Below are 21,305 nucleotides of genomic sequence, written 5' to 3'. Positions count from 1 at the left end.
ATTTGTCGACGGAGATTAAATTAATTTGCATAGATGGGCTCCGCGTCCATAAAACCATACATGCATTCAGCACAGCAAACTTAATTGACCCTCACTTCATTTAAATCTCACTCATATCCCATTTAGAGTCCACCCATGACCTGTTTCCAGGAAACAGGAAGTCCTGGGAATTCCGGTGACTCGAGTAAAAGCAACCCAGCTCATCAGTGACCTTTATGTTCAGCTCTTTATGTTTAGACAGGATGATAGCTGGATAAAACCTGGTTTGAACAAACCTTAAACATAAGGATAATTGTGCTCCAGGGTGAGGAAGGAACATGTAGTACTCAGCGCTTAATACATGTGAACACACATGCAGTAATCTCTGTTGCGTGCACTGCAGCGTAAGAGCCACACTTCTCCACTGTTAACAGCCTCCTTGTTAGCACTTCAAGACACTCTTTAATCCATAACTGGATTAACATAGGCCAGGGGACTGAAAAGGACCATTTGCAGTCCGTGACTATTTTTTTATTGGCCCGCAGCACATTCTAAAAATATAATTGAACAAGAAAAAAAAAAAACAGTAAGTAAAAATGGAAAAATAAGCAGTAATTTTTCAAGAATAAAGTCAGAATATTAACAGGAAAAAGTTGTAATCTAAACAAAAAAAACTTGTAAATTTACAAGAATAATATTAGGAGGAAATATAACGTCATTTTAGTACCATAAAGTTGAAATACTAAAGAATAAAGACATCATTTTTTTAAAAAGTTGTACTATTATGAGAAAAAACGAAACAGCAAATAAAGTTGTATATTATATATTATAATTATATATATAAAATTATAATGTTAGAATGTTACGAGAATAAAATCTAAATATTATGGGAGTAAAGCCATAATGATGAGAAGAAAATGTACAAAACAAAAGTTGAAATAGTGGGAACAACCCCAGTAGAAATTGAAAAAAAAATGCTGTCAATTTACAAGACTGACGTCAAAATATTAACAGAAAAATATTCTAACAAGAAAAAAAGTTGCAATAAACTTGTATTGTTATAAGGAAAAATAATACCATTTTAGTAGCATAGATTTGAAATATTAAAGAAAACAATGATTTTTTTCATTTGATGATAACAAATGTAGCTCATAAGAGTTGATTTTAAGAGCTGGTTTTCTTGATAATCACCAAAATCACTTAAGTTCTTCCATGAATAGCTATAGCATTGTACTTCCAAAAAAATGTAAGTCTTATGAGCTATTTTTGTTGTCATTGTTATATTTGGTATCTTTAGTTGTACCAGGCATTTAAATGAACAAGAAACTGAAGAAACAAGGATGGTCGGATAATTTTTTCCATGACTGTGGACCAAACTTCTTAGCATATCTACAAAATATCAAAGTGGCCCTTGCATCCTTTCATTTTTCAGTATGTGGCCCTCACTGGAAAAAGTTTAGACACCCATATGATAACAATAGTATGACATATCTGAGATAAACAACCTCTGTCAATAGCAATATCCTTACTGTCTGTCTGACTTTATATTAATCTCACATTGAATGTTTGTGTTGGTGCGTGTTTAGGAGCGGCTTGCGTCTTGCTTTCTCTTGTTGCTTTTTATTACATTTTTTTTTTAAAGACGTGTATGGCAAAAGAGCCAAATTTAACTATATTCTATTGGCGTGCAAAAACACCAGTGATAAACAGGAATAGAAAGCAAAGACTCGAAGGTAATCCACAAAGTCATTTGATTAATGCGAGGGGAAAATTGACAAGGTAAAATGAAAGGTGTAGACCTGTTCTAGTAGGAAGATATCTTTAAATGATTGTGATCTGGCGCTAGGGTTTAGGAGCTTTACTCGAATATAATAAACACTCATACTGGATCAATTTTTTCCATCATTTGAAGGTCAAGACTACAACTCTATATATCTTTGCAGCTCCAGAAAGGATTGAGATGAGAGTGCATCTGCAACGAGATTGCCTTCCAAGATATGAATCATAAAGCATCGTTAGGGTCTCTCCTTTGGGGAATAGACTAGATTATGTGCACATGATTAGCATGTCACAGCTGCCTTTATGCTAATATTTACAATAATATATTACCATTTAAAATATGTATGTAAAAAATATTACCGTTTTCCAAAAGCTCAAATTTTAAGGAGATTTGCGTGTGGATGAAAAATATACATTTTTGAAAATCAAACCATCCGTCGTCACATATTGAACTTCACTGATGTTTGAACTACAAAATGTGGCTTGGTGTAGATTTGACTTTGTACGCTACGTGTAAAGGATTACAGTTTCAGCAGCTATCTATGGGATTATATGCATATAAAGTACAGGCCAAACGTTTGGACACACATTCTCTTCTTCATGACTATTTACACTGAACATTCTCAAATCTATGAATTAACACATGCGGAATTATGTACTGAACAAGAAAGTGTGAAATAACTCGAAATATGTCTTATATTTTTGACATATATTTTAAGCCTTAGCATTTTGTTTTGATAGCGCTGCAAACCCTTGGTGTTTTCTCAAAGAGCTTCATGAGGTAGTCACCTGAAATGGTTTTCACTTCACAGGTGTGCCTTGTCTGGGTTACTTTGTGGATTTTTTTTTGCCTTATTAATGGAATTGGAGCTGCACAGTGGCCTGGTGGTTAGCATGTTGGCCACACAGTCAGGAGATCGGGAAGATCTCGGTTCGAATCTCCGTTGAGCATCTCTGTGTGGAGTTGGCATGTTCTCCTTGTGCGTGCGTGGGTACTCTCTGGGTACTCCAGTTTCCTCCCACATTCCAAAAAGGTTAATTGGCGACTCCAAATTGTCCATAGGTATGAATGTGAGTGTGAATGGTTGTTTGTCTATATGTGCCCTGCGATTGGCTGGCGACCAGTCCAGGGTGTACCCCGCCTCTCGCCCGAAGTTAGCTGGGATAGGCTCCAGCATACTCCGGCGACCCTAGTGAGGATAAGCGGCATAGAAGATGAATGGATGGATGGGTAATGGGGTTGGGACCATCAGTTGTGTTGTGCATGTCCAAACCTTTGGCCTGTACTGTGCACTATATGTGCATATGCTGTACATTGGTACCTCAGTTTTTGTTATTAAATTGTTCCAAAAAATTACATTTTAAAAAGTTTAGTTTTACATGCAAAATAATTATAAATGACGGATGAAATGGAGAAAAAAAAATTTAACATAATTTTTACCTTTATTGAAGACACTTGTCGGTGAACACTGCAATGAGAAGGGAGGAACGAGGGGATGGGACGCCATCTTCGTACTTTGCGAGGAGTTATTTGTTTTTCTTCATTTTCACCAGTCCTGTTCGGCATCTTAGTCATGCAGTATGGGTGAACTGTGTGATTTTCTTGCCAGGGAAGCTTTGCTTGACAAAATATAAGGCTGGCATACTCCTCCTGTTCCAGCTGCATTGCAACTTTATTTTCAGAACCCCCGAGCAGAACATGGTTAAAGAGATGACAGACAAAGAAGAAACAGTAGAAAGACAGCGTTACGTCACATCACTGGCTGTGATCGCAGTCTGAGAAGAATATTTAGGAAGGATTTGGGGAAGAGAAGGGACCAAGTTGTAGCCACAGATGGTGAGAGCATCCACTTCAGTGCCTGTTTCTGTAGTGCTGAACGAGCCAGATAGTCAGTGGGTGCAGGAATAGCAGGGGTGTAGTTGTGAGAGCTGATTGAAGAACCTTGGTACTGGTTCAGAAGCCTAGAACCTGGGGAGAGAGAAGAGAGGGCGAGGCATACCAGCAGACACAGCAATAACTAGTAAAAACATCTTTCACTCTGGTTTTTATTACCCCTACAATTACTGCAGTAATAATATAATAGCAAGGAGAGATGATGGTGATAACAATAATATTTATAACATTAAGTATCAAATGAAAGACTCTGAAAAGAGATCAAGCATGCATACTAGTGTGTGTGATTAAATGTGTTAAAATTTGTCGCTTGGAGTCGGTGTCCGTGTCCCACCCACTGAGGGACCCGCAGCAGAGCATGAGGACGCCCCCCTCCGAGGAGCGGCCTGCAGGAACAGGAGAGCCGGAGGCAAATCGAGGCCACCAAGCGCCATGCCCAGCAGGCCTTCAGACCCCGCAGCCAACGACACCCCCGAACCACTCAGTGTCCTGGAGGCCAAGGCCCCCGCCTCAGGTCTCCCCTGTGAGGCCACAGCACGTCATTAATTTTTACAGTCGGCGTGAATTGAGGATTTCATTCATTTCGAACAATTTATTTTTGCTAATTCCATAGTATGTGGTCAGTACCTGAAAAGGGATTAACGGGTTATTTTGAGTGATATGTTGCATGTGACTAATGCCGTTCCGTGACGTTGTTATTTTCAGAAATTCCCACCAGGCTGACATAGACAGACAGGCAGACACAGTTGACAAGAATATTTTTCCAGACGTGGTGTTTTTTTAATTTTGCTGCTAATAAAGCGTAGGTCAGCAATATTACTTTCCTTGCAACATGATTGTTTGATGTCCCTCCACATTTTGTCAGATGGGCTCGGCTTTATCCATTTTAAGATATATTGTAGCCTGTTAGCTGAGAAATAATGGAGGAAGTTAGGTAGTCTGAAAGGAAAACCACTGTTTTTTTTATTTTGCTCATCATCTATCATCTTTACGTGAAACATGAACACATATTTCTTTCCCTTTTCTGTGCGTTCTAAGAAGAGAAAACGAGTTAGCATGAGCCGGCTAACATTGCACGTCATGGGAGGTACCTATTTCGACTGTAAAGCCCTCCAAAAAAACGCCTAACAACTTTTTATATACATGCTGTGATCATGAATTAACAGGTACATTGACAATAACATGTAATACTTACAGTATCTTGCCGTATTATGATGATTTAAAACATTAGCGAAACTTCTTTCCTAGGTGCATTGATTTGACACAGCCCATGGCAGCATAGAAAGAGCGACGACACTTAAAATGTCCGCTCTCATTGGGATGGCTGTGTCTTCCAGCACAAAAAATGCTGACAGCAAACGAGCATCTTGTTGAGTCTTCGTAGTGAAATTGAGAGTCGATAGTATCCGCTCTTCCGTCTGTCCCATTGCAGTGGCTTAAGGCGTTGTGAGTGACGCTGAGACTAGCGGGGCGTTGTGTTACTGTGTTAGCTACAATAACAATATTGCTGTTGCTTGGTTAATATACAGGTCAGTTATGTAAAGGGAACGCTGTTAGCGTTTTTTTTGACTGTTTTTTTTCGGGCTATATCTTCAAAATAGGCACCACACATGACGTGCAATGTTAGCTGTCTCATGCTAACTTCTTCTCACTTCGTCTGAGTAAGGCTGGGCCTCATCAAGTATTGGGAGTAGGGCTGGGAATCTCGGGGTACCTCACGATACGACACGCGATACATAATAATAATATCTGGATACAGTAATAGGGTGAATCAAATAAATAAATAAATAATTTTACTGTTTATATTTTGCTGCATTCAGCTGGGATAGGCTCCAGCTTACCCGTGACCCTAATGAAGACAAGCGGTATAGAAAATGGGTGGAATTTTTTAACCACATTTTAAAAGTGACTCACTCACTCTTAGTTCAGTGAAGGCTTATGTGTGCATCCTACGAGTAACATTGGCTTGTCGCACGCCGTATTACAGTAATCTTTGAAGACAAGACGCGGGCTGCAAAATGTGACTCGGCGGGCCGCAAATGGCCCACGGGCCACGGGTTTGAGACACCTGTTTTAAGATTATACACAGCGGTTTACTTTTCCATAAGAATTTAGAAATGAATGAATCTAGGCTTGTACACCAGATGCGAGGGGGTTTAACAGCCATCATCGAGAGGTAGTCGTCATTTTTATCGTTGCTCCTCCACCCATGCGTGAAAACGGCAGGTGATTCCATCAAGAAAGATGATCGTCTATTGTTTTGAGTATTGCAGTGTTAATCAGACGCATCAAGTCTGACAGCCTGGAGGAAATGTTAACTCCCAGATATTTAATAGTGTCTGACAGCAGGATAATGGAGTGTGGAATCACACAGTTGATAGGCAGCGCCGTGAATTTATTCCAGTAAATAGAATAATCTGATAGAGATAAGAATGTGTTTATTAGTGCAACTGTTGAAGACAGGCAAGATTTTGAAATTTGGAGAAAGAGTAATATATGATCTGCGTAAAGACTTATTTTATGATGTGTGTGTATTGTTTCGATTCCCTCAATGTTTTCACTTTGTCGGAAGGCTGCCGCTAATGGCTCAGTGAATATTGTAAAAAGGTGTGGTGAGTGGGGGCAGCCTTGCTTAGTGCCTCACTGGAGATTGCCAAAATGAATTGCCTAAATCTAATTTCTGAATAGCAGCAAAAAGACATTTCAAGTTCACCTTTGCCAAAGGCTTTCTCTGCATTCAATGAGGCTGCTACGGTTTCGAAATTTCGATTGTTGCAGTAGTCCAACGGTTCCCAAACTTTTCACAGTCGCGGACCCCATCAGACGTCTGACTTGAAGCCATGTAACCCCTACTCCTGCACACTTAAAAAAAATAAACCATTTTTAATTTTCATTCAATTGAAATTTTAAGCATGATTAATTGGTTCATTAATGTTATAGTAAGTAAGTAATTCTGGTTAAAAAATATATATTTTGCATGACAAAATGTTGATATAAGTTTTGCATGGACACTGATAAATACATGATGTGAATTTGTCTGCATAAATGCAAAAATAGATGCATAAATACTAGGGATGGGTACACCACTATCTGTATATGTATCTGTATCTGTTCACCCATCTAAATGATCTGTATTCGTATCTGTACTCGGAATGGGCGGGGCATAAATCGGAAATGGGTGGGGCTTCAATCTGTACATTATTTTAAATTTGAAATTCACATGGATCGATCAGAAGTTGCTACATTTATTATTATTCCGCTATATGTGTACTGTGTATGTGTATAAGTGATCTGTAAGACGTATTAGTTTTTAGTAGGGCTGTCAACTTTAATTTTTTTTGCGTATTTAACGCATACGCATCATGGCAAGCCACTGCTCTCTGTTATGACGACAGACAGCAGCATAGTGCATCTCCCCACAAAGTCTGTCGCTCCTTTATAACTTTATTCTGACCTGAACACATCAACGGCAGTGCAATTCCAACACCATATACTGTATGTATTTGCAACTCTAAACAAAGTATATAAACGTCTCGAGTCCATTCGTCATTGCAACGACACTTCCTCGTTGTCACTAGACAGACCGCGAGATGCATTCACGGCCACTCCGAATATCATATCAACGTCTTTATTATGCGTGTATGTGTGGTCTAAATCGGGAAACCAACACGGTGTCAGCGGGTACCAGGTGCCCCCTGTGGACCACATGAGTCGCTTGCCAGCCTGTTCGAAAGGCAGATCAAATAGTACCACTTACCTGCTAATTTTTTTGGTTGCTATTCTTGTTTAAATCACACTTACATGTAAACTGGAAAGACAATATATTTTAAAAACACTTGAATTGTATAAAGACTGTTTTAGTAGTGCCCATTTCCTTATGTTCCTTTAAGTAACATGTGATTAAACGTGTCTCCCATTTACCACGCGAGAGGGGCCCATGAATGCACCATGGCATCCGTGGAGCTTGAGAGTTGTTTTTGATGTTCAACTAACAGTGTGCGTCTATAAATGTGAGTAACTTGGTTATTTTCTCATTCACTCAATGCTAGATGCTGTTTGCGTGCCTTAAGCATCCAGCCGCCGAGCTGGTCACTAACTGCTGAGCTAAGTTAGCCTCGTCAGCATTGCCACCAATGTAATATGTTGTTAGCATGCTATTTCAATGTGTTAAGTGCACTGCTAATAGCTGAGATGTCATGTTGCTGTGCATTTGTGGATATGTCTAGGGAGGGGCGGTCGCTGTGTTTGACTAGCCAATCACAGAGCGTAAAGAGTGAATACATAATGAGGACTTTCCGTCATCAAGATTACGGATAACGACGAGCTGTACTGCAATGCATTATCTGTAACGGATACACGTCTACAATGAGTATCCGGCTCATTCTTAATAAATACATACAAGCAGCGATAAAGCCTCATTTTCAGTCCCCACCCTCTCATCCTGACACGCACAGACATTGACAGGTTTTCACAATTCAAGGATTGGAACACCAGTATAAATGAAACCTTCGAGATTAAACACTCTTAATACACAACATAATCATCAAACTTACTTACTTATTCATATAACTCACACAGAGCAATGAAGAACTTGCCGTGTCTCCTTCTTTCTGCTATGATTGTGCGCTCTGTCCTATGAGGCGTACAGGAGCACTCGCAATTGTGAGTGTTAGGCACTAATTGTTTTTCATTTTTAGAAACGTAACCCCTATGACGATTGGCGTACCCCACTTTTGTAACCTAGGCAGTCGTCTATTATGTTAGTTAGTTTGCGAGTGTCGTTAGCCAAGTGTCTGCCTTTTATAAATCCTGTTTGTTCTGAATGTATGATATATGGGATGTTTTTTTCCCATCCTTTGAGCCAATGCATTTGCAGATAATTTTAAGATCAACATAGATGAGCGACAGTGGACGGTAGCTTGTTTAGTTTGAGAAGTAAGATAATGCTGGCGGAGTTTATCGGCTGTGATGTTAGTCTCTTTGATATCATTTGTCATTTAAAAAAAATGAAGGACCCATTGGCCAGAACGCTATAGAATTGTACAAGAGAACCGTATGGTACCGGTGCTTTATAATTTAGCATGGATTGCAGGGCATCATAAAATCAACTTGTATTTGGGGAATCTAGTGTTTTGATTTGTTCTTCTGCACCTTGCAATATTTATGTTCTTTAAAAATGTATCAATATTAGAGTCGGAAAGGGTCCATTTGTGAGGACTATAGCTTCAGGGAGAAATCCCCGAAAGTTTATTTACTTCTTCTGACCATAACAAAAAAGCAGAAAAGAAGTAGAAAGAAACAAGAAAATACCAAAATAAGAAAATGGAAAACAGGGAGGAGGTGTGTGGAGGAAAAGGTGGGGGAATGGAGAAGGTGCGCAGTGACAGCCGAACGGTAGAGAAAGGTGGTAACATGGGGGGTGCACAGTGGAAACAAAAATGCAAAATAATTAAAAAAAAAAAGATGGTGACAAAACTTTAGGTGGAGGTTGAGGAGGTACATTTGGTTGGTCCTAAATGCAAGAGTAGCAGTTAAATCAGCATCTAATTGTGGTATGGTGTCTGTTGTGTTATTGTCTGCTTAGCTGTGTTGTAGAGCCCTGGTGTAGTGTCAGCATTGTGGTACAGCTGGTCATTGACGTACAGCTTGTCCCTGGCAATGATTGCTCGTGCGCCTGCCTAGATATACTTCTTCCTGATAGGGAACAAGATCCGGCGCCGGCCCATGATCTCCCTTGCCAGTTGGTCATTGAAGCTATAGTCGGTGTTCCGCAGCTCCTTGCCTCGGCTTTTCACCACTTATTTTTGGTTTCGAATTTTGCTACAAGGTGTCGTGGATGCTGGTGGTGCTCCTCGCTCCCAAGCGGTGAACCCGGTGGAAGGCAATGTTCTCTACTGTGTCCTCCGGGAGCTTCAGCTGCTTGTGGGAGAAGTCTTTAATGGCAACTTCCGGGTCTTTGTCTGCCTTTTCTGGTATCCCTGAGATGACTAAATTGTCTCTCTCTCTCTCTATGAGCTTGTAAATCAATTAGTTTCTCTGACAGATTTGCTGTCTTCTGTTCATGCATCCTGTGAGAGATTTGACCGTGTCACAGAGTTTGTCATCCTGGGATGCTCGTGTTGCTGACTGTATTCCAGCGATCCACGCAGCTTTTGATATTCTTTGTGCAAAATTTGGAAGAGTAATAGTCTGCCGTCAAAGCTCGACATTTTTTTGTTTATTGAACTGAGAATGTTGGCGAAGTCGCTATCTGGAGAGGTGGTGGATGATTCTGAGTTCTCTGGATGGTTTCGCTTGGTGGATGAAGTGGCGGCACAGAAACTGTGGACTTCCGCATGACCAAAGGATCAAAGCACTCCTCAATGTAGTCCTCGAGATCTTCCAGAATGCGGAGATGTTGGAGACTTTGTCTCATTCAGGTATCATGAATTTTTTGGCTGTTCTCGTTGGCGTAGGTTTAGTATACTTTTGATCTAGCAGCGTCCCATGCAAGATTTGCTTGTCTCGCACAGTTTCGTGTTGCTACAGCATTTCGCATTGATACTGCTATACTTGAGTTAACCTGGTTATTTCTTGAATATTATTTCTTCTTCAGTAATGTTTCTCACCTTCCTTGTCAGATTGCTGGCACTCACAACTTTTTTTTTTGGATATAATGAATTATGAATATATATACTTGAATAAACCTAAAGCATCACAAACATACAGTGGTGCGAAAAGGTGTTTGACCCCTTCTTGATTTCTTATTTTTTTGCATGGTTGTCACACTTAAATGTTTCAGATCATCAAAAAGAACATTAAGGCTTGTCGCAATTTTACAAGAAAACATCTTGATGATCCCCCAAAACCTTTAGGAAAATACTTTGTGGTCTGACGAGACAAAAGTTGAACTTTTTGAAAGGTGTGTGTCCCATTATATCTGGCATAAAAGTAACGGTGCATTTCAGAAAAAGAACATCATAACAAACAGTAAAATATGGTGGTGGTAGTGTGATGGTCTGGGGCTGTTTTGCTGATTCAGGACCTGGAAGACTTGCTGTGATAAATGGAAACAGGAATTCTGCTGCCTACCAAAAAATTCTGAAGGAGAATGTCCGGCCATCTGTCATTTCAAGCTGAAACCAACTTGGGTTCTGCAGCAGGACAATGATCCAGAACACACCAGCAAGTCCACCTTTGAATGACTGAAGAAAAACAAATGAAGACTTTGGAGTGGCCTAGACAATCCTGTCCGTCCTGAATCCTATTGAGATGCTATTGCATGACCTTAAAAAGGTGCTTCATACTCCATGCACCACCCTCCAGTGTGGCTGAATTACAACAATTCTACAAAGATGAGTGGGCCAAAAATCCTCCACAGCGCTGTAAGAGACTCATTGCAAGTTATCGCAAACGCTTGGTTTGCAGTTGTTGCTGCTCAGGGTGGCCCAACCAGTTACAAGGTTTAGGGGAATCACTTTTTCACACAGGGCCATGTAGGTTTGGATATTTTCTCCCATAATAATAAAAAAGTTTCATTTAAAAACTGCATTTTGTGTTCTGTTGTGTTGTCACTGACTAATATCTAAAATAGTTTGTTGATCAGGAAGAGGGGGAAACACTTTTTCAGGTCACTGTAACAATTTTAATCATGAACTGCCTTTAAAAAAATATTTTCATTTTCAGTGTGCACATTTTGTCCCATTTCACATTGTGTGTGCATTTTTCCATCATGTCTTATGAAGCAAATACTGAGAGGGTGTGTGTGTGTGTGTGTGTGTGTGTGTGTGTGTGTGTGTGTGTGTGTGTGTGTGTGTGTGTGTGAGTGTGTGTGTGTGTGTGTGTGTGTGTGTGTGTGTGTGCGCGCTTCTGTGAGTGTCCATGCGTTCATGAAGATGCAGGGCGTGTCAATTTAGAACCATGGCTATACAACAGCATCCATGTTGGACGGTGAGTGACTCTGGCAGCGACACTGAGTTCATGTGTACCCACCTCCACTGTCCTCATGTGCATTATGGCCTCTCCTGCCTCTGTCACAGCTGTCCACCCCTATCACATTACATCAGGGCCCAACACACACACACACACACACAGGCACACACACGACATCACAAACAGGATGTGACATACTGAAGTCATGATTACTTTGCTCATTTCCTTTTACGAGATTGTAGAAGATCTAATTGGCATGAAATGGCTTTTGCCTAATGATGGGGCCTATTTTCTCCCATGTGCGTGTTTGTGTGCCTTTGTCTCTACGCTTCCATGTGAACAGTTGAAAATGGTTTGTGTTTTTGCTTTGGCTTTGTTTTAAGTACCGTAGGTTGCGCTAGAGTGAGTCAAAAATGGCTGGGCATTGGTAATAAAACACACGGTCTATTATGCTGATTCTTAACCACTGTGCCGTGGCATTAATGTGACGTAAAAGATCATCAGGTGGGAAACGATCCAGTTTCGCTTAATTGGTGATTTGCTACAGATAATGTATATCTATTGCGGCGACATATAGTGTTGGGCAGAACAATTAGATTATCTTCTGCTGAATGACTGAAGGTGACAGAAGGTACATAATTAACCTGTGTATGCACCTGTCGCCATTCATACAACTCTTGTTTGGTGTGTGTGTTTTTTATAATGTAAATGGCTCAATAACAATATAAATATGTACCATATGTACCGTATTTTCTGCACTATAAGCTGCATCAGTCAAAAAATGAGTAAAAACATGTACAGTTGTCCCTCGCAACATCACGATTTAAGCCTCGGTCCTTCACTCAATAAATTATCACAGTTTCGTGGTTGACTATGGCCTATTATTAGTCAAAAAAATATTGACAAGTCATATGTAGTATTCTGGTCACTAGGCGTCAGTAATGTTACATTGATGGGACATGACATTACTTTCACACTGTATGGAGTCAGCCATGGCGTGTCCGACACGACATAGTGGAAAAAAACCCCTCCCATTCCGTGTGGAAGTGGTACCTTTTTGCTTCTTACTTTGTCCTTCTTCCCCACTCTGTTTGAAACCCTTTGTTAAGTGTTGAATAAACAAATTAGAGGTTAGCTTGGTAGCATGCTATGTCAGTCTCTTGCGTCCCCGCAGTGATCCCATAGCCTACGCATTACACTTTACAGCCACTTTACACTTTATAGCCTACGCATTACACTGGGTGTAAACAAAGAATAATATAGTCATGGAAAAAATGATTAAACCGCTCTTGTTTCTTCAGTTTCTTGATCCATTTTAATGCCTGGTACAACTAAAGGTACATTTGTTTGGACAAATATAATGATGATAACAAATATAGCTCGTAAGACTTTCATTTAAGAGCTGATATCAAGCAACTTCCATGATTTTCTTGATAATAACCAAAAGCACTTAAGTTCTTACAAGAATAGCAATAGCACTGTACTGACAAAAACATGAAGTCTCATGAGCTATTTTTGTTGTCATCGTTATATTTGTCCAAACAAAAGGTACCTTTAGTTGTATCAAGCATTAAAATGAACAAGAAAATGAAGAAACAAGGATGGTCTAATCATTTTTCCCATGAATGTAGGAGTATAAAGGTGACTTTCTGGTCAGTCCGTATGAATTAATTTAAAAACATGTTACATTATATATATTGTATATAAGCCACCTCTGCTATAGCTCACAGGACCAGCCAAATTATGAAAAAAGTGTGACTTATAGTATTATAGTACGGAAAGTATGAAAGAAGAGATGATGAAAAATACATACTAGCAACACTATTTGGTCAAATGTTTGTCTAAAACGTCCTGCGGTCCATATAGGACCACTTTTTAATCCAGTCCAGTCAACTTTTCCCAATAATTTCATTAAAACCCTTTAATGTCAAAGATGTCATCTTAAGTCTTGAACCATTTGTGCAATCTGAATAATAGGCTCTGTGCTTTCCAGTAATATACAAGTCATTGCGGTAATCCGAGGGACCGCGTCACTGTTGTTTTGAGAAGACAAGCCTTTCATACAAGGTTTGTTTCCAAAGGAGTGCAAGACTGTGTGAAGAGGAGGGATGAAGATGCAAGCTTTATGTGACATAGTTCAGCAGATTTTATCGAGTGTTTCTTGGGTGCTTTCGTGCTGCGTCTTGTTTTTTTGTCGCATTTTTGCTGTGTTTTTGTTGGATTGATGTCGAGAAGGTTTATACACAGCTTATTCAAGACGGGAAGAAATAATCTGGATCCCAGTAAATAGTAAAAACTCCTCCAAAAAAGAATTACTGGCCAACACTTCACTTCCTCTTTGATTTACTGGTACTGTCCTTGCTGGTACTGCTCACAGCCCATATTCGCATGGTTTCTGTGGACTGCTATGATAGGCTCTGACGTAAATATTAAGTCATTTTGCCATTTTACCCATCAATGACAAGCTGTGTTCAGAGAGATTGGCAGTATGAAGAACTGAACAAAACACACTTTACGCTATTTAAAGTACTTCTATCCATTTTCCTCCGACTTCTTTTTTAAATGTTTCTGACTTCAAAATGTTGTCACCAGTTTCAGTCTTTACCTCACATTTCTTTCACTGGCAAATCCGATACACATAAGACAGTGAAATCAATACTGAGTAATTATGTTAATCAGCCTTACATTGATAATATAATTGCACCTTAAATAAATGACATTAAATCGTACTTGTTTCTGCGGTTTTTCTTCAAGATTAAACTGATTCATCTACATTTATGCTGACTTCCAATGAATATACTCTTTTTAATACTCTATATTTGATAGATGACTTTAGAGACCACTATCTAAACCTTTTATCTGACTGTATATTCATATTTATGCTTTTATTTTCAAGATAATCATGGCAACTGAACTTGCCATTCCTGAGTGCATCCATATATAGAGGGAAGTGACGTGGCTGTGTGTACTTGACAGACGATGCAGTCACACTTCATATTTCCGGTGCCTCTGTCTGGCGCCCACAGAGACATATTGCAGTGATGATAAAGGGATATTAAAAGTCATATAGCTCCTTCTTGTGACAAATCCTTGCTCCAAATGTCAACACAGCCATCAAATCAAAGGCAAATGCGCACACACACACACACACACACACACACACGCACGCATACGTACTTAACAGCGCTAAGTAAGTTATTGATTTTTGGGAGTCATAAGAGCTGCATGGATGGATGATTCATGACGATTATCTTCATCTTTTATTCTTTCTCTCTCAGTCACAGTAACTTTGTGTTCTCAGGTTTTTTGCTTTTAATGTCACAACAGCCGCATGTTACCCAGAATTGATTTTTTTTTCAAGGTACAAAAGATAAATTACTGATGTCTTACGCAAGTTTTAATCCACGGTATATGAAGTAGGGGTGTCACAAGCTCTCGCAAAATTAAAACGTGACAAAATTTCCCGATAATTAATGAATTAATCACACAATAAATTAATATGAACTCGATAATTTTGCCGGCCTTAATACATTGCCATGTGCACGTGTCTGGTTTCCTGCTCTCTCGCCGCCAAACAGGCAGGAAGAGGGTTCACTCTGTGCATTGGTTTCAGCACCTTGGCACATTTGTTCCATAGAACAACGACATGAACGGAGTGAGATCTCTTCTCCGTCACACCGTCTTTTTCTCTCTGTAGCATACAAACAGAGTATAACATAGTAGAAATTATTCATTATTATTTATACTTTTCTTAAAACACTTTTCTTAAAGAGCTTTGGTTACATTTTAGCTATTGTCCAATTTATATATTATTTATATAACACATTTTAGACAGAAATGCAAATTTATGTAAAAAAGTAATGAGAGTTATACAAATAAATTACAAAAAATATATAAAAATAATATCAAAACACATTTCTGAAAATCTATAACTGCTGGAGAAGAGTGTGCATGAAATACGGTATTTTTAAAATACATTTTCATCAATGATGATAGCTTTCCAGTCACTAATTTCCCTCACGGAATGAATAAAGTACATGTATCTATGGGCTCCTAAAGCCCAAACGTGCTTTATCGGTTACCATGCCGACTGATAACCAGGGAGCAATACGCAACTTTTATTGCTCTCAGCTTATTTCTTTTTCTGTTAATATTTGTGAGTGAGTCTTTTAGTGGACAGAAAATAGAGCTTATACTTCATTTTAAAGCTATTGTCCTATTGAGGATACAACACAATAAAGTCTTATTGTCTTTCTGTGTATTCAAACTTCCTGCTTCTCCTCCTTTAGAGCCAATTTGTGTTGTTCATGTGTAAAATCTACCACAAGATTTAACACGTTATGCTCATAGTATCAGTACCTACGTTTGCTGACCACCTGTGAATGGCAAAAAAACGTGAAACATAACATTAATATTAGTTAATTTAATGGCCCAATGAAAAACTATGAAAACCAGGACAAAAACCAGACATGTCCTGGGAAACCAGGATGTTTGGTCTTTCTGTAGTTGACACAATGCATGCAGAAATGCAACCAAGATGAAAAACTGCTGCTTGCATCCATTATATGATTGAGAAAGTGTGTCGTAAAGTCCAAAATGCCAAAACCAACAACAATTCAAGCAATGGTTTTCAATGTGTTCAATGGATTTCATTGTGACCTCTAATACCGGACCTTTGCGTATTCATTTTATTTTTGCAAGTGTACTTCTTTTCTCTTGAACTGCAATATCTCTCATGGAAATCACCTGAAATGGTCATAACTGTGTAGTTTTTCTGAGGTGTCGTGTTGAGTCTTCAGCTCATAATTGTAACCACGTTTATGTGTGTGTCCATACACAGAATCCTGGCAACGGTGGGTTCCGACTTTGACCTACGAACACTGCGGGCGGTGAGAGTGCTGCGACCGCTCAAACTTGTGTCTGGGATCCCCAGTAAGTCACATTCCAAGTTTACAAGTTTTAATGTTTCTTGCGTAATGTTTATCGCTCTCAAATGCGTTGTTGCTGCACTGATGGAAAAGCATGTGACTATATATATATAGTTTATATAGTATATAGCGTTAGTTGTGGCTACATTCTGTCACTTCACTGTAATATATTCAATTTTTTTTAAATTGATTATACTGATCGTAATCTCTTAAGGCAGGGGTGCAGGGGTGTCCAAAAAAAAGGTAGCACCAAATCTGTATGTATAGGTACAGTCTCTTCAATGAGTCACACAAATTACAACAAGGCCAACAAAAGAGGGAGCAAAAGGCACCATGAAAACTTATTGTTATAAAACAAAGTAAGCAAAGGGCTATGGTGGATGGCAGGGAAACAACCCAACCGGGCATACTCCTAGAAGACACAACAACTGTTAAATGTTCAACAAGTAGAAGAAGTCCAAGTGAGTGCTATCTCCGAGCATTGAAGAAAGAACCGGTGTCTCCCAGCTACAAACAACCCATTTTAAGTGGCCACACAGCCAATCAGCAGTAGGGGCGCCCAGTTGTCCCTCCTCCAGCCGGAGTGAGGGCCTCTGACAACACAGACAACACAAAGAGGCGTGCGATGTAAAATGGCTAGATTGGATTGGAGGCACAAAACGTATCAAAGCATCCTTTAATTTTTCTGTAAGCAATCCTCGGTGGAAAAACACTCCTGCCTTCAGGGAAATTCAATTGTACTGTAATCACTTAGTTGCAATTTACACTATATTAGCGGGACTTAATCTGGGACAGTCCGTTTCCAACGCCCAAGTTCTTGCAAATTGGGTTACGGATCCTACAAATGTACTTTTGTCATTTTAAGTGCGGTTTATGGATAAAAGACAAACTTGTGTGAACAATTTGGGGAATGCACTCTCTGTTCCACAATGACCGTGCCCCAGATTTCCAAGAAAACGGTACAGTACATAATTATACCTTTAGGGGAGTGTTCAAACGTTTTCCCGCTGAGAGTCGCACACAGAAAAATTGGAGGATGCAGGGGACCACTTTGATATTTTTTGTCCATTAAAGATGCTAAAAAACAATCCAATGTACGTAAGCGATCTGAAAAAAACATCCAGCATCTTAGCTTTGATTAATAATGAAAAAATGTAATTTTTTATAATAGGCTGAGGGCCACAATAAAAAAGAAAAGAAAGAATGCAAGGTAGATGTTGATATCATTCACTTGTCTTTATTATTATATTTTTCTCATTAACGTTTAGAGTCCTGGGTAGTTTTTAGTGTTTTTACGTATATTTGTGTGTATCTGTTTATATCAATTGATCTTTATTTCTATTTTTATATTTGCTTTTATATGTTATTATATATTTTATTTTATATTTTTACTAGGGCTGTCAAAAATAGCGCGTTATTGCCAGTAACTAATTCTTTCATTTCATTTAATTGTTTTCATGTAATTAACACATATGCATCAAGTCAAGCCACGCCTCTCTGCTATGATGACAGACGAAGGCACAGCGTAGCCCCCACACCCGCACAGTCACACGTAGTCTGATGCTCTTTTATAACTTTATTCTGACCTGAACACATCAACGGCAGTGCAATTCCAACACCAAATGTGTATCTCCAACTCACAAACACGTCTCTAGTCCCTTCTTCATCAGAACAACACACTCATTGTCACAAGACAACCGGGAGATGCATTCATGGACATGTGCGGTCTAAATAAACAGAAATACAAAGAAAAACAATAAGTGCATTGTCACGGGAAGGTAAGGCGTGGTTCTGGACCCTGAATGCAGAGGCAGGAGGCAGGTAAGACTGTACAGAATTTATTCTGTTTCACTAGGCTACAACACGAGGCGAAAAGAAAATACTAAATAATGCCGGCTGAAGGCAGGTGCTGCTGAACGCTCATGAAAAACTGGAAAAAGTACACAGGACTAAGGGTAGCATACTGCTGAAGCGTGGAGTTGAGAGAAATAATCCGGTGTTTCTCAGCTGTCAGTCGTCAGCCTAAGTAGTGGGCATCGGCACTCAAGCTCAGGTGCGTTCAGCAGCGCCGCCTCCAGCCAGGAACATAGGCTCTGGATAGAAAACAAAGAAAAGGGAGACAGGGGCAACAAGCAAGGGCACGTGAAACGTGACATGCATATTCTTATCACTCACTTTGTAACTTTTAATGCGGAAGTACAATTTTCTGCATTTAAGTATTCTCGGAAATCCCAGAAAATACAGTCAAAATACAATATGTGAATCCAACTAAAATGATGTAGTGTCTTTGAACGCGACACTTCATTGCTCATAATAACACAGCTAAAGTGTGATTCAAATGTTCTGCTACTATTAAAGAAACTAATGTTAGGTGCATTTTCAGACGTGTGCTTTTTCTAAAAGTTACATTTTCAGTTAATTTGGAACTGTTACAGTACATACGGGTACATACAAATAGCCTATATACTGTATATAATCCTGTCCTGTCATATATTTTCTTTCAATAAAATTCATTAAAAATTTGCATATACATATTTAGGGCCTGAGCACAAATACCCGTCAGTCATGCGAAGGACCTATTTATTTTTACATTTATTTCTATTTATTTCTATTTTTTATTTGTTTTTTTAATCCCACCATAACGTTTACCTTGCCTCGGTTGTTTTCCTTTTTTTCAGTACTATCTCACGTGTGTGACTGTAGTTATTTTTTCATTTAAACACCTGGCCTTAACACAACGGGCCAAAAATCACCCAAAAAACAAAAATCCGAGCAGTCCTTTATGAAAAGTATCCTTAAATGACTTTGGTACCTAACCTGTATAGAAAATAAAATAAAATAAAATTAGCTTGACCTTCAAGAGTGGGTCCCATATAATGGTATTGTGAAACACCTGTGGGTATTTGAAGCAGCCAGGATCTGTTTTGTTTCTCACAGGCCTCCAAGTGGTGTTGAAGTCCATAATGAAAGCCATGGTTCCCCTGCTTCAGATCGGCCTGCTGCTTTTCTTCGCCATTGTCATGTTTGCCATCATCGGTGTGGAGTTTTACATGGGCAAGTTCCACACCACCTGCTTCAACGTCGACACCGGTGAGAAAAACAGCTGTGCTGTGTTTGTAGGACAACGCCAATTATCATCAAAGTTTCTGCCAGGAAGTTTTTTTTCCCTGAAACGGTATATTTCCTTATGTATTTATTGCCATAAATTATTAATAGGTTCTGCGTGTACATGCGACTCATTTCGAAGGCACTCCCTGAGAATGCACTTACTGTATACCAAACAATGTAACAAACAAGCACACAGCAGAATTTCTGACAGGCGTTTGTCACGTCTTGATTTTGAGTAATGGAACTTCCATCGTATTTGGCCTGTGATTGATAGCTTCTGCTGAGACTTCATAGGCCTCATAACAAATTCTACCTCAGACGTAGGGGAGGTTGCCAGTCAGTTGATGATATGGTCATAGAAAACCCTGACAGTGCATTTCTGTAAGTACTTTTCTGCTTTTGTATGTTAAGGCTGGCCGTTTGACGCTGCAAATGTAAATAGTTACAATATATACTAATATAATATAAACTATATAATACAAAAGATCAAAATATACATTAGAAATATACAAAAATAATACAAATGATTAAGAATATAACAAAACCTATAATAAAATAAATATATTTTTTATTTTCCATTGCTTTTTCAGTTATTCTTGTCTCACCAGGTCATGAAAGGAACGGCTTAGACAAGGCAACTCATTTTGTGAGTTTTATTTCCTCCAAGCGGAGTAAAGCAACAACAGCAGCATAACCATTGTCTAGTTATGACCGTCTCGCATTCAAATGTGCACACAGTGACTTCTTGTGCAGATTCAGCTTCAAAATAAAAGCGTGGCAGTGTTAACAAAATGCACGCATTTATAACCGCTCCAAAAAGTCGGACTCTAATCAAAATGGATGCTAACCAAATCAATTTTTCCCATTTAATTAATTGGTTTCAGAAAGCCAAAAATCACAAACATGTTTTTATGGTTTTACAATTATGGTTCGACATGCATAAAACAATTGTAAATGCATATAAATGACGAATGGCAGGGATAAATGACCATTTAAGGTTAGTTTTATCTTCCCTGAAGACGTGATTGTTGCCAAAGACACAACATGGCAGCGAGATCCACACAGACACCACCTTCATGTTTTGCTATGAGTTATTTCTTGAATTCAATAGTGCTTATCACCTCTAGTCTGTGCTTTTTGTTTGATCTCGTCTGCAAAATAACCCAAAATTGAGCTAAAGAAAGTTGCAAGTGCCAGCATTTTGATAGAAAAGGTCAGAAGCACTAAAGAAATAAGTCAGAAAGAAATAACTCATGACAAAACAGGCAGGTGGTGCCCATATTGAGCTTTGTGCCGTTGTCAACAATCGCTTTCAATTAAGGTAAAAGTAACCTTCAACTTTCTTATCTATTACTATACTATGATATTGGTGTGTTTTCTAATTATGGTTACAGAATGATACATTTTAGAGAGCTTTACTGGTACTGCAGCCTGCAATTATGCTAGTGATGTACCAATTATGAAAAAACTGTGTGAACACTGTTGGTGAGTCTGAAGTTGCGAGTTGTTGCCTGAGCCAGCCGCAGGTCATCTCTTTCTCGTTCTGTGCGCGTGTGTGTGTGTATGTGTCCCAAAATGTCAGTGTTTAAAGTGGTGTGAGCAGTGGTGATGACTTGCTAATGTACACGGTGTGTTATTGAGCTATTCCAATCACAACGGCTCATCAGGCAAACTGCACAAACCAACAACACCAAGTGGATTTCAAT

General features: G+C 39.1%; 1 protein-coding gene across 11 annotated transcripts in view; it reads left to right on the top strand.

The window, feature by feature from the left end:
• The window catches only part of cacna1bb (calcium channel, voltage-dependent, N type, alpha 1B subunit, b), a 192,395-nt gene that overhangs the window by 60,072 nt on the left and 111,018 nt on the right, over positions 1-21,305 (top strand). For all 11 annotated transcript variants that reach the window (XR_008566517.1, XM_054757130.1, XM_054757128.1 and 8 more), the window contains exons 6-7: positions 16,404-16,495; positions 19,429-19,581. Coding sequence is in view for 10 of the 11 variants with exons in the window: in XM_054757130.1 (XP_054613105.1) it covers positions 16,404-16,495; positions 19,429-19,581 (245 nt within the window). In the remaining variant the exon portion in view is untranslated. The remainder of the gene's footprint in view (positions 1-16,403; positions 16,496-19,428; positions 19,582-21,305) is intronic.

This window comes from Dunckerocampus dactyliophorus, chromosome 17, assembly GCF_027744805.1.
Source record: "Dunckerocampus dactyliophorus isolate RoL2022-P2 chromosome 17, RoL_Ddac_1.1, whole genome shotgun sequence".
Taxonomy (NCBI): Eukaryota; Metazoa; Chordata; class Actinopteri; order Syngnathiformes; family Syngnathidae; genus Dunckerocampus; species Dunckerocampus dactyliophorus.
The sequence above is the reverse complement of the archived record's forward strand: the minus strand, read 5'-3'. Positions and strand labels throughout refer to the sequence as shown.